The 14,544-nt window shown below is 33.2% G+C and overlaps 1 protein-coding gene across 1 annotated transcript in view; it reads left to right on the top strand.

Moving 5' to 3' along the window:
* The window catches only part of LOC144752602 (uncharacterized), a 30,147-nt gene extending 16,169 nt beyond the window's left edge, over window positions 1-13,978 (top strand). Inside the window, exons 3-6 of the mRNA XM_078640484.1 lie at window positions 1,972-2,042; window positions 10,981-11,418; window positions 12,704-12,919; window positions 13,718-13,978. Coding sequence (XP_078496610.1) covers window positions 10,981-11,418; window positions 12,704-12,919; window positions 13,718-13,978 — 915 coding nt within the window. The 5' untranslated portion in view covers window positions 1,972-2,042. The remainder of the gene's footprint in view (window positions 1-1,971; window positions 2,043-10,980; window positions 11,419-12,703; window positions 12,920-13,717) is intronic.
* The last annotated feature ends 566 nt before the right edge of the window (window positions 13,979-14,544 follow it).

The raw sequence follows: 14,544 nt of genomic DNA, 5'->3' as shown, positions 1-14,544 counted from the left end.
AAAGAAAAATAAATTTAGTCAAATTCGGAGCATTCAAAGTGACAGTATTATTAGCTTTACAAAAGACAAAATTGCTTACCTGAAAGTCCTTACACCACTGAGACGGGCCTCTTGCTCCTGCACCTTCTTCCATCCATTCCTCCTTCTTGCTCATGCCCTACATCCTACCCTCCCTTTTTCTCTCTCTCTCGTGTCCTCTCTCCTTCCTGCCTTCACTCTCTATCTACGTCTCCATCTTGTCTTCACTTTCTATCCTGCACTCTTTACTTGCTATCTTCTCACTCCATTCTGCACTTACTTTTCTTCTTGCTTTCCATCTCTCTTGATCTCTCTTATGCGTCTTCTCTCTTCATCAACACTTTCTACCTACTTTGTGTGCTTTACACACATTTTTCCACTTCACTTCCCAAAGTTAGTGTTAGCATCCCTATAAGGCTATATAGATATATAGATGGTGTTAACTATAGTGTTTATTTAGGAACACTATGCCACAACTATGGAGCACCATGGACAAACGCAATGAGCTATATTTACAACTAATTGTGTGAAAGTTTTATATGTTTGTCTGTTATTTCTTTTACAGGTGCACAAACACTCCGCAATTAGGAGTATTTTTGGAATGAGCAATTGCTCTTCCCCCTTTTTTTATGCACTAAATCATTTCTTTGATATTTTCACTTTCACGCCCCCAGGTCAGGGTGGACGATTAGAGAGTCCATACCGCCAGGGTATAATTATGTCATTATAAATGCCTAAGTAAATTTAAACTACTGTAAAGGATGAAACATGTTGACTGACTAATTAGTATTTTAAATTAACAAATCCATTACCTTGGGCATTAAATTCAGACACATAACTCTTTCATATGTGTACTAAGCATCACGAATTATAGAATTGTACTTACACATTAGGCACTTTTAATTAGAAAACTCACAACATGCCTTTTTCACACAACCAGCTCCGCAGTCTTCTGGCGTCGTAGCACACCAAAGAGGCATTCGGCCTCTTTGGTGGGGCCCAATGATGAAGCATGACACTGACTAGGTCGGTGTGTGAGGGCTTTCTTTTCCACCTAAAGTGAGTGTGCAATTCCCCAGTTGCATCGCTCAGTCTCTGTGGCAATTTGAGACTTATTTAACGTCTCTTCTCTTGTTTATTTAGATTTAACAGGGGACTAAGTGTTCCTTAATCTCCCTGCCTCTCCTATTGTTCTTTTGTACTTGCTTAAAATTACAAACAATGCTTCTAATACACTCTTTACAACTTCTAATAAAATACACATTGTGTAATTTACATTTCTATCTTTTTTTTCTACCTTCCTTTCTACACCTCTATATCCTCTCTCTTCCTTATCATACTTCTCTCTTTTCCTTATCTTTCCTACTTTATCTTTCTCTTCATCTTTCCACTACTCTCAATCTTGCCTATCCACCCCTCTTTATTTCCATCTCTTCTTCCTGCCCTCCATCTCTCTCTCTCTTGCTCACTTTATCCTCCTTACTACTATACTTTACTAGTTACTCTATACTACATACACTTCTAATACTCTATTTACGACTACTAATATGCTTCATCACTCAGTCCACACACATACTACACATACAACTTCTACAGTCTTAAAGTATGTACTACATATACACTTTGTACACACAATTTCTACACATATGCCTTTATACATATACGTTCGCCACTCATTACACATGCACTCTTTACACATGCACTCTTTACACATGCACTCTTTACACATGCACTCTAGTCACAATGTTTCAAAAACGTATATCCACATACAATACAATATATAGTATTAAATATAACTTACTGTATACACTTTTTAATACTAGTAATTAATTAAAATTAAGAACTTGTTTGCTAAATATTTTTATATACTAACAATGATTAGGAGTATCGAGCCATTTTTTATTATATTAATATCTAAACTCAATATTAATGCTTGTTTTCATTCTTCCTTAGATTGCCAATTGATTGAATAAGATCAGACGTTCATAATTGTTTGACACATCATCAGTGAAAACATCATCACGGTAAAAGTATCTATTTTGCTTCTGTATTCACTTGTAAGTATAGAAATAGCAAGGAAAAAAATAAGACACATATATCAACACACACACACATATATATATATATATATATATATGTATATATATATATATATGTATATATATTGTATATACTTATAATTAGAAAATATCGTATAGAAGATTTACATAGGTAACATTAATCTTAAGAATTTTTTTTTATTTAAGACAAAAGTAAAAGTAATTGCTTTGTTTTGCTACCAGCTCCAACTATAAAACAGGTCAAAAACAACAATAGAGTGGATTTAGATAAATAAAACTAGACCTAATCATATATATAATTATTTATTTAAAAAAATTATATATATATTTATATAGTTACCATTGAAAATTATTTCTTTTGTAAAGACAATTGCTAATTGTTTGGAAATATATACAATTACAAGTATCTTTTTTAAATAAGTTATCAACCTGTAACTTGAAATCTATTTAAAAACAGTAAAATCACTATATATATATATACAAATAAATATATACAAATATATATATATATATATATATATATATATATATATATATATATATATATATATATATATATATATATACACGCTAATAGTATAAATTATAGCTAGTACATCACTAAAATTGTAAAAAAGATACATCTAAAGTTGCTACCTAAAATACAAAGCAAAAAAATAGTGTAAAATTACATTAATTGCCTTGGATTATAGTTAACTACAAGACAAATATAAATTAGCTATATATATATATATATATATATATATATATATTATATAAGAGAGAGAGAGAACAATAAAAGACTCAGGTATAACAAAAAAATCTAGCAATACTGTAGCTATCAAATTATTTAATAAATTAGCTTAGCTAAGATGCAAATACTAGCAGCAGATTATCATCAAGGTCATGACAAATTTACATGCAATTCTAGAGGTTATCAATGCTTGCCAAATAGTACATTTGCAATTATACACAACTATTACAAAGATGCACATACATGGACTAAAGAAGACTTGCATTACATTATGAAATTAGGTGATGCTTTATATATAGATATGCATTTACTTAATAGCGAACAACTTAGGCATCCAGATGAGTTACCAAATTTTATTGAACACAATACTACTATCTATTCTCTTAAACTTAAAGAACCTTATTATGGAGACATATTACAACAATGTGACCCTTCGTTTCCAAATCTCAACAAAATATTAAAACAGGCACTTGATTACAACTCCGGTGTTATACTTTGCATGGAAATTTATGTTATTTCCATTTTTAAGAAAAATGATTCGTACTTTGTATTTGACTCACATAGTCGTGATAACACTGGAATGCCTCACCCAAATGGAACATGTATTACTATACAGTTCAGATTTGAAAAACTTCTAGAGTACATCACAAATCTGGCACACTATCTAAAGAAACCAAACATGAATTGTGTACCGTATGAATTGACTCCAATACAAATAAGTACGATTAAAAAAGAATCACTTCAAAAAGCAATGGTGCTTCATGAAAAAAATAAGAATGCAGTAGCACCGAAAAATATTTATGTGTATTCTACTAAAGCTAGTGAAAATTTTTTCACACAAGCATTTGAAATGCGTATAGAAAGTGCCAAAAAATTCATTCAGAGATGTCAATCTAAAAAAAACACTTTTTTGAATAAGGAACAGCCATTAGCATCTTTAGATAATACTCCTAGTACTAGTACATATTCCTGTGCAATTCTCACTACAACAGGGCCTAATAATCTATCTAAAAACAACAGCAAGCAGATCAGCACAACACAATATACTAATACACCACAAGAGACTACTCCTACTGACACATATGCAAGTATACTTAAGAAAACACTAAAGGGCAACACAGAAAGACAACATATTAATAGCACACACATAAATGTACAACAGACAATACCAGCAAGTAATTTAAATACCAACACATATTCTAGTAATGTAATTAATAGCACACACATAAATGTACAACAAACAATATACACAAGTAATTTACATACAAACACATATTCAAGTGATTACTATAATACATATAAACGTATTACTGGAAGTAATGACAGTTTACTTCATGATAATATACACAATAGCACATTGCACAACAAGGAAAGTAGCACAAATAATACCAATATAGATTCAAATATTTTAACACAAACACCACAAGAAAATACCTTTTACATAACACACATCCACAGGAAAAAAATACACATAGTGATAAAAGTATTCACTATACACATTCTCTTCAAAATAGTATATTTGCTATTCTAAAGAACTACTGTAAACCAGCATATATTTGGGATAGTGTAGACTTGCACTGTATTATGAATCTTGGAGATGCTTTGTACACTGAAATGCACTCTGTTGATGAACAAGATTGTATGCAACCTCTAAAGTTACCAAATTACATAGTTAGCAATGACATAATTTTTTCTACAAAGCTCAAAAAATGCTTTAGCGAAGAACTAACAAAATCAGCACAAACTTTACATAGTAAATTTATATCTGCATTAACTTCTACAATTAATTCACAAACTGGTGTATTGATCTCTATAGGTAGATATATAATTTCAGTCTTCAAAACTATACATACATACTCTCTATTTGATTCACATAGCCAAAATGAAAATGCAATACAACATTCTAATGGAACATGTATTGCTATCCAAATTGACTCTATTAATCTTAATATAGAATACATCCTAAAGTTAGGCAATAGAGAACAAATTACTAATTCTGAGAGTATTATTTTAGATTTAACTACAGTGAACATAACAACAATTAGCAAAAAAGGATTACAGCAAACACAACGGAATCATAAAAAAGGAAATGTAAAGTCTAGAAAAAGCATATATGTTCATACGACACATATATCTATAAATGCATTAGGGGAAATTCCTTCAAATAACTTACAAGTAGAAAATACAATAATAAACACACAAAAGAGCAATAGTCAAGACAATAGACTGCATGTAACAGAAGACAGTTATTTAGCTTCACACATAGCTCTTAACAATACTGAGATAATAAACACATTAACAGCTGATGTTGAATCACTAATTCAAACAACCAATATAGAAATTCTAGAAATAAACAGTAATAGAAAAAGAAAACGGACACAAAACAAAGAGAATGAACTTAATCATAGAGATATAGCAGGTCAAACAACAAATGATATAATTAGGATATTTCAGGAAGAAATAAGATATGGACCTGAGTACACTTGCACTATTTGCAATCAACTATGGCATAAGCAAAGTCTTCAAAAAACAAACAGTATTAGTAAGAGAGCTAAATTCATAGAATGTAACATTAGCAAATACAGAACAGATGAGATATGCAGAACATGTTACACATATATATCTAAAGACAAAATACCTCCATGTTCAGTATATAATGGGATGACATTTCCTGATATCCCAGCAGTCTTACACTTGCATAACTTAGAAGAAAGATTAGTATCACCAAGAATACCTTTTTTACAAATTAGAACATTACCACGTGGATTCCAAAAATCTCTATCAGGTGCAGTAGTAAATGTACCTGCAGACGTTATGACAACAGTAACTGTTTTACCAAGGCAAATTAATGATAACATGACAATTCCAATAAAATTAAAAAGAAAATTAAGTTATAAATCTTATACCCATTATGAAAATGTTAGACCAAACAAAGTAAAACGTGCAGCTTTATATTTAGCCACTACTAGCACTTTGTTTCAAGAATATGGAATCACTATTAATAAAGATTGGGATTATACAACACAAGATATACATTCTTGTGATGAGACTTCAGATACAAGTTATATGTCAGATTCCTCAGACAATATTCCAGCAGGAAATTTAGATACTATGTTAGATAATGAAACTATTACTACAGAAACAAATAATATTTTAAGTTTAGCACCTGCAGAATATAACACACCAAGAGGCTTGTATGAAGACAAAGATTCTGAATATTTGGCATTCCCAACTATATTTTGCGGAAAACGAAGGCCAACTAATAAAGAAAGGCATGTCCCAATACATTACAGCACAATCTGTCAATCAGAAGTAAGAAGTAATGATCTAAGAGTAGCAAAGTGTGCTACTAATCTTTTCTTTAAATTAAAAACATTACACATTAAACAATTACAGAGCAAAATATTTATATCTCTTAGGAAATACTTTAATAATGGAAACATTATAACTGCCAAAGACATAAAAGATAAATTAGATACAATTTTACAGTATAATGAAGGATACAAAATACTTAAAACTATCCGTAGTTCACCACCATATTGGGAGCAATGCAAAAAAGACCTTTTTGCTATGATTAGACAATTAGGATTACCAACATTTTTTTTAACTTTATCTGCTGCAGAAACGAAATGGTATCACTTAATTAACATATTATTACGTACAGAAAAAAGACCAGAATGCACAAAAGAAGAATTTAAAAATATGTCATGGGAAACAAAATGCCAATTAATACAGCAAAATCCCATTACATGTGCAAGACATTTTGACTTCCAAGTTAGGAAATTATTTAATTCTATTTTATTGCATGAAAGTAATCCGATTGGCAAAATTATTGATTACTTTTATAGAGTGGAATTCCAACAACGGGGATCACCACATATACATGCTATAATATGGATAGAAAATGCTCCACTATATGAAACTTCTGATAGGAATGAAGTCACTACTTTCATAAATAAGTATGTTACATGTGCAAAAACACAAGAACCAGATATAGGGGCTGATTAGGATGGCGGTTTTTCCGCATCCTCCGGGCCGGCGGAAGTGTCCGCCGGCCTGGAGGATGCGGAAAAACCGCGGCGGAGACTCCAAAGACCCACCGCCAAATTAGGATGGCTGGTGGGTCTGATAATCTGTCCGCCGCTTTTCCGCCGCGGTCGGAAGGCGACCGCGGCGGAAAAGCACTAACATGTCTGGTGGTGTCTATCAGACACCGCCAGGCATATTAGGATGTCTGAAAATATATGCTTTTCCGCGGCGGCTTTACCGCCGTGGAAAAGCATACGGACCTTCACTTCGGGGGCCCGTTGCGGGCCCCCTGGGTGAAGGTGGGGTGGGGGGTGCACATGGGGGGTACCTATGGTACCCCCCTGCATTTGCGTGCACAATGCAGCAGGCACCGCGCGGTGCCTGCCGCTTTGTGCACGCAAATGCTGTGCATGGATTTTTTACATTGCGGCGGGTGCAGCTTGAAGCTGCACCCGCCGCAATGTTAGAGATAGAGGATGTGACCGCCACCCTGGCGGTCACATCCTAATTTGATCGGAGGGAACGCCGCAGCCCATGCGGACGTTCCCTCCTCCTCAGGGGTTGCGGACGGACTCAAGTCCGTCCGCGATCCTAATCGACCCCATAGAGTCTTTACTACCTCTACAAAGACACGGCCATACCAAAAACTGCCGTATCAAACATAAAAGAACATGCAAATATCATTATCCCAGATATCCAATGCCTGAAACGTTTATACTAGAACCAATAGAGCTAGACAAAACAAATAACGAGCTCTTACAGCAAATTGAACTAATACATCTAACTATAAACAGCCAAGAATTTTCAAGTTATACTTTTGAACAGTTTTTACATTCAATGAACATAGATCTAAAACAATATACTTTATGTATACAATCTATTATAGAAAAAAATACTATTTTCTTGAAAAGGACACCAGCTGAATGCTTTATAAATAACTACAATCCAACTATTTTGAAAGCATGGCAAGCAAACATAGATATACAATACATCTTAGATGCATATGCATGTGCTGTGTATATTGTTTCATACATTAGTAAATCACAGCGAGGAATGAGCAAATTAATTGCCCAAGCTGCTAAAGAAGTACATGCCAATCCAAGTATTAAAGAACAACTTAAGCATATAGGTAACAAATTCTTAAACTGTACAGAAATAAGTGCCCAAGAAGCAGCATATCTAATACTACAAATTCCTTTACGGAAAAGTTCAAGATCTTTTGTATTTATCAATACAAGTCCTAATGAAAAGCGTACATACTTATTAAAAGACATCGAAACTATCAATTCTTTACCAGATGAGTCTTGTAAAATACAATATGATAATATTATAGTGAGGTACAGCAAACGCCCTGTAAAATTAGAAACATGTACATTAGCTGACTATGCATCTATGTATAATGAAAAGAAAAAATGTAAAGGAAAAGAAGAAACAGGCCATGACAATTTCCTTATTGAAAATAACTTTCATAGCTCAGATGACGAAGAACTTGAGATAAATTTAGTAGACGAAACAAACTACATAAAAAGGAAAAAAGCAAGAGTAATTCGCTATTGCAGATTTAACATCAAAAATGACTCCGAAAACTACTATAGAGAATTGCTCATGCTTTTTTACCCATGGCGAAATGAACATAATATAATTAATAACAAGGAAACGTATTATGAACGCTATCTAGAACTTAAAAATGCAGTTGATTCAAACCATAATAAATATAATAAACATAATAAACTACTAACAACTAATAGCAATGAAACTAGTATATTAGATACATTGCTACCACCAATAGATACAGAAGAAGATAACGCCATATTCCATGAAGTGCAAAATAATGAAAACCCATTGTATGACCTATCATTTGATTTAGGGATTAGAAGTACAAGTAGAGAAGAAGCACTAAGCAATAACATAATGCCAAAAGAACAATATGATAGTATAATGCAAAATCTAACAGCAGAACAACTTAACTTTATATATCATCATTTGCATTGGGTTAAAACTAAAGAAACACCATGCTACACATTTTGTACAGGTGGTGCAGGAGTAGGCAAAAGTTTCCTTATAACAGCACTTTACCAAACATTAGTACGTTATTACAATACAAAAGCAGGAGAAAACCCAGATAACATATATGTATTGCTTACAGCTCCAACTGGCAAAGCAGCACATAACATTCAAGGCAAAACACTACATAGTACTTTTAAAATACCTATTTCACAAACACTAACTCATAGACAGCTAACTCATGAGAATAGAAGCACACTACAAGGTCAGCTAATGCATCTTAAATTGCTAATAATTGATGAAATATCAATGGTAGGGGCTAATGTATTCAACTTTATACATAATAGATTGCAAGAGATAAAAATGTCTGATCTCCCTTTTGGCGGAATATCTATTTTAGCAATTGGAGACTTTTACCAATTGAAGCCAGTTTTTGACCCATACATATTTGACAACCCAAAACATTCATATAGGCCAGTAAGTACTAATTTATGGCAGACACATTTCAAGTTATTTGAGTTGACTAAAATAATGAGACAACAAAATGACTTGCCATTTGCTGAACTACTAAACAGATTAAGAGAAGGGAAACAAACAAATGAAGATATTATTCAGATAAAAACACGAGAAATAGAGCCACCTGAAACCATTAGCAAAACGATCCCTTACATTATGGGAACTAACAATGAAGTCAATAGCATAAATAATGCAGTTTTATTAGAACATATAACTCATTACCCAGTTTACACAGCTACAGCAATAGATACAGTTGCAGCAGACTTAAGTGAAGCAGTAAAAAAAAAAATACTCCAACAGTTGCCCACAGATCCTACTAAAACAATGAGCCTGCCATCAATATTACATATTGCATTGCAATTAAGATATGATTTAACAAACAATATAAATGTCAATGATGGTTTAACAAATGGTGCAACAGGTATAGTAGAATTTGTAGAAACTATCAATAACAGACCAAATGTAATTTGGATTAATTTTGATAAAGAAACAGTAGGCAAATTAACAAGACAAGAAAACAAACACATATATCACAGTAATATTTTGCCTCATTGGACACCCATTCATGCTATTACACGGCATTTCCAATATACACAGAAATTTATAACTGTTATACGCAAACAATTCCCATTGTGACAATCATCTGCAAGAACTATACATAGAACACAAGGAGAAACAATTGAGCCCATTTACATTCACTTTAACAACAGTAAAGTACATCATCTGCATTATGTAGCTTTAAGCAGAGCTAAATCTTTAGACAACATATACATTAGAAACTTTCAGCAAGACAAAATAGCTGTACATCCAAAAGTACATGAAGAAATGACACGTTTAAGAACACACATGCAATTACAAATATCAGTACCACAATTAGATCGCTATAGACAACAGTGTAATATAATTGTCCATAACATACGGTCCTTGCAAAGAAATTACACTGCTATTAAATCAGACAAAAATATCATGAACAGTGATATTATATGCCTCACTGAAATAAACACAACTAGAAAAGCAGGTAAGAATACGTTCTTAATAGAACAATATCACCTAGTATTATTTGATAAATTTCACAACCAGCACACAAAGCATGGTATTGCCATTTATTACAAAAAAAACATGCTTTTATCGCCAATATATCAAACACAACACAAAATTGACTTGTTATTTTTCACTCAGCATCTTAATGATTCTGAATACTTATTTATTATACTGTACAAACCACCACATGTACTTTTGCAAACATTATTACAAGTTTCAAGTAGCATAATTAACTTGTATCCAAATTCGAAATATGTCATCATGGGAGACTTCAATATAGATTTAACACAAATGTCACCAAACAGAACTTTGCTATTAGAATATATGCTACAGCAATTTCAATGCCAGCAAAAAATACAACAATACACAACAGACTACAATTCAACACTAGATCACATCTATACTAATGACAACATCATGCACTACAGTACATTAGAATCATATTATAGTGATCACAAAGCATTATGGGTGGCAGTTTAAAATGCAACCACTTCATTAACATGCGATTTTATTACAGGTAATAGCAAAAGGGGAAAAATTTATGTTCAGAATGTGTACTAACATTTTCTCTCGTTTCAGATGATTTCCATACAAGACCTCAAAAAAATGAAACCTGAAGACAACAAACCGTACCAAAAAACAATCCGAGCCAACGTTATAAAATGTTCCACAAAAACAAACTATACAAATGCTAAACAAGAGAACAAAGTCATGTATCATCTAGCTCTAGCTGATGAAAGTAGTTGCATTAAAGCAACGTGCTACAATGAGCCATTTTACCAGCAAACTAAAGAAGGACAAGCTATTATGATTCGCAATTTCTTAGCCAAAAACAATGTGATTATCATCACGAAACAAACGAAACTATCACGCATGATCCCCTTAACTATACCTCAAGAAATAATACAGGAGGCAGAATATATCCTACAACCCCCTGCTCCACCAATATCACCTATAAAAACAGTTAAAACAGCTTCACTACGCTCATTAATGAGCATTTCTGGGACTATTGCAGAGGTAAGCTTATAAAAAGAAAGAAAATTATCACACACACCCTTTTACACACACACTATATACCAAAAACTCTTGCACACAATACTTACCGCTTTGACCGACTCTCACTCTTTGACAGACTCTCTCTCTTTGACAGACTCTCTCTCTTTGACAGACTCTCTCTCTTTCACAGACTCTCTCTCTTTCACAGACTCTCTCTCTTTGACAGACTCTCTCTCTTTGACAGACTCTCTCTTTGACAGACTCTCTCTCTTTGACAGACTCTCTCTCTTTGACAGACTCTCTCTCTTTGACAGACTCTCTCTCTTTGACAGACTCTCTCTCTTTGACAGACTCTCTCTTTGACACTCTCTCTCATTGACACTCTCTCTCATTGACACTCTCTCTCTTTGACACTCTCTCTCTTTGACACTCTCTCTCATTGACAGACTCTCTCTTTGACAGACTCTCTCTTTGACAGACTCTCTCTTTGACAGACTCTCTCTTTGACAGACTCTCTCTCTTTGACAGACTCTCTCTCTTTGACAGACTCTCTCTCTTTCACAGACTCTCTCTCTTTGACAGACTCTCTCTCTTTGACAGACTCTCTCTCTTTGACAGACTCTCTCTTTCACAGATTCTCTCTCTTTGACAGACTCTCTCTCTTTAACAAACTCTCTCTTTGACAGACTCTCTCTCTTTGACAGACTCTCTCTCTCTTTGACAGACTCTCTCGCTTTGACAGACTCTCTCTTTGACAGACTCTCTCTCTCTTTGACAGACTCTCTCTCTTTGACAGACTCTCTCTCTTTGACAGACTCTCTCTCTTTGACAGACTCTCTCTCTTTGACAGACTCTCTTTGACAGACTCTCTCTCTTTGACAGACTCTCTCTCTTTGACAGACTCTCTCTCTCTTTGACAGACTCTCTCTCTCTTTGACAGACTCTCTCTCTCTTTGACAGACTCTCTCTCTCTTTGACAGACTCTCTCTCTCTTTGACAGACTCTCTCTCTCTTTGACACTCTCTCTCTCTTTGACAGACTCTCTCTCTCTTTGACAGACTCTCTCTCTCTTTGACAGACTCTCTCTCTTTGACAGACTCTCTCTCTTTGACAGACTCTCATAAAAAACACTTTCGTACACACTCTTGAGCACACTCTTTCGCACACTCACACACTTTCACACACATTCTTTAACACACACATTCTGCTACAACACGCTCACACCAACTCTTTAACACCCACACTCTTACACACCAACACTGTAACATAATAAACAAATTTCTATTACCAATTTTTTGTCTTACAGGAAGAAGAAACAAAAACAATTATTATTGCTGGCCAAGATACAAAACTTAAATCAATAACTGTGAAAGATACAACGGACTCAGTGAAAATAACTCTTTGGAGAGATGCCACAGACTTCCCCATAGAAATTGGATCCTACATAAAGATGACGCACCTGACAGTGCATGAATTTAGCAGCAATAAAATGTTAAACACAACAAGAAATACACAATTTCAAGTAAGTACAAATTATTAAACTATTAATAACTTGCTCTACTACTCAATCTATACTATTTACTTTTTAAAACACTATCAAACTCTATATTCACTAATTACAATTCACTCAAACTCTCTCTTCTAATACTCTCTATCTAAATCGATTAAGCTATACTACGTATTCTACTAATCACTACTATAAAACTCACTAATACTCTCCACTAATAAATCTACTACTCAATCTTAACTACTCTCTCTTTATTACTCACACCATAAAAAACACAATTACAGAAAAATAACATTCACTATTTCAAAATAACTTACTAAGAATGCCCAACTATCACTTACAAATATGACTTTAATACTAACACTTAAGTACACAATTTTGTCGTTTTCAAATTCTCTTTATACTACTACGCCAATAACTTCAATACTCCCAAAATAATTAACAATGCACTAAAAAAAACATACACACTCTACTAATAACTCAAACTCAACTCACACTGCACTATTAACTATAATCACTATTTACAATACTCTTCTAAAACACAAAACTAGTACCTACTACTCACTATTTATTAATACGTATTTTTACTAAAGTACCTATAACATTACAAAACAGTCTCTAATCCTCTATTATACACACTATATTATACCTTTTCACTATCTTTACTCACATCTATCCTTTCTTAAACTATCTTCACTACTTATTAACATTATTTAAGCCTGCATATAACAAGAAATTTTTCCGTAGGTCAACACAAGAAAAAAAAAAGGACTTAAAAAAAATGAAATTAACTAACTTCTTTTTCCTTCACAGAAAATACAACCACCAGAAGAAGAAATAAATATGACTATATATGGGCTAGAAACTGCGCATCAGGAACACTGTACACTAAATGTACATATTGATAACGCCGAAAATGTACAATCAGTAGAAATAAATAACAATGTTCTACTGGACTTCTTCAATATACCAGCCGACATTGACGACATTCAAGAAGCTCTAATGCCTAACTTGCCAAAAAATGTTAATGTCATTTTTCAAAACGGATACATACTAAAAATACATGAGTTGTAAAAAAGAACACAATACTTTACTGTAAATAGAAGTACAAAAAGAAGATATTCAAATTATGTTTCAGTAAAAAGGCTAAAAATACAGTATTTTAATTAAAGTTTAATTTGCTTTCATACAATAATACTAAATATATTTACTTAAATAAATTTTTTAAAGCTTTTTATCTTGTCTTTGCATTATTATTTACAGAGTACATAAGATATGTTACTGGCCAATTTTACTTTAAAAAGACTACAACAAATGCAATAATTCTATGTTCTATAGCAAATTGAGCAAAATGCATAAAATGTTACTGTGCACAATTTTTTTTTTTACAGAAGCTACACCACATGCACGCATTCTATGTTCTGTAGCAAATTCATCTGTCTTATACCTTGTGAAAGAATGGGAAAATACAAACATCCCACATTCATTAGAACTGCTACTCCCGTGATAATGCTCATACGCCCACACTTTCATCCATCCACCCATCATTCATCCCACCACCTTTTCATACATCTTTCATCCATGCAATATTTTATCCATCCATACATCCAGCCACGTTTTATTCCATTCGTCCACCCTTT

Source organism: Lissotriton helveticus, chromosome 5_1 (assembly GCF_964261635.1).
Source record: "Lissotriton helveticus chromosome 5_1, aLisHel1.1, whole genome shotgun sequence".
Taxonomy (NCBI): domain Eukaryota; kingdom Metazoa; phylum Chordata; class Amphibia; order Caudata; family Salamandridae; genus Lissotriton; species Lissotriton helveticus.
The sequence above is the reverse complement of the archived record's forward strand: the minus strand, read 5'-3'. Positions and strand labels throughout refer to the sequence as shown.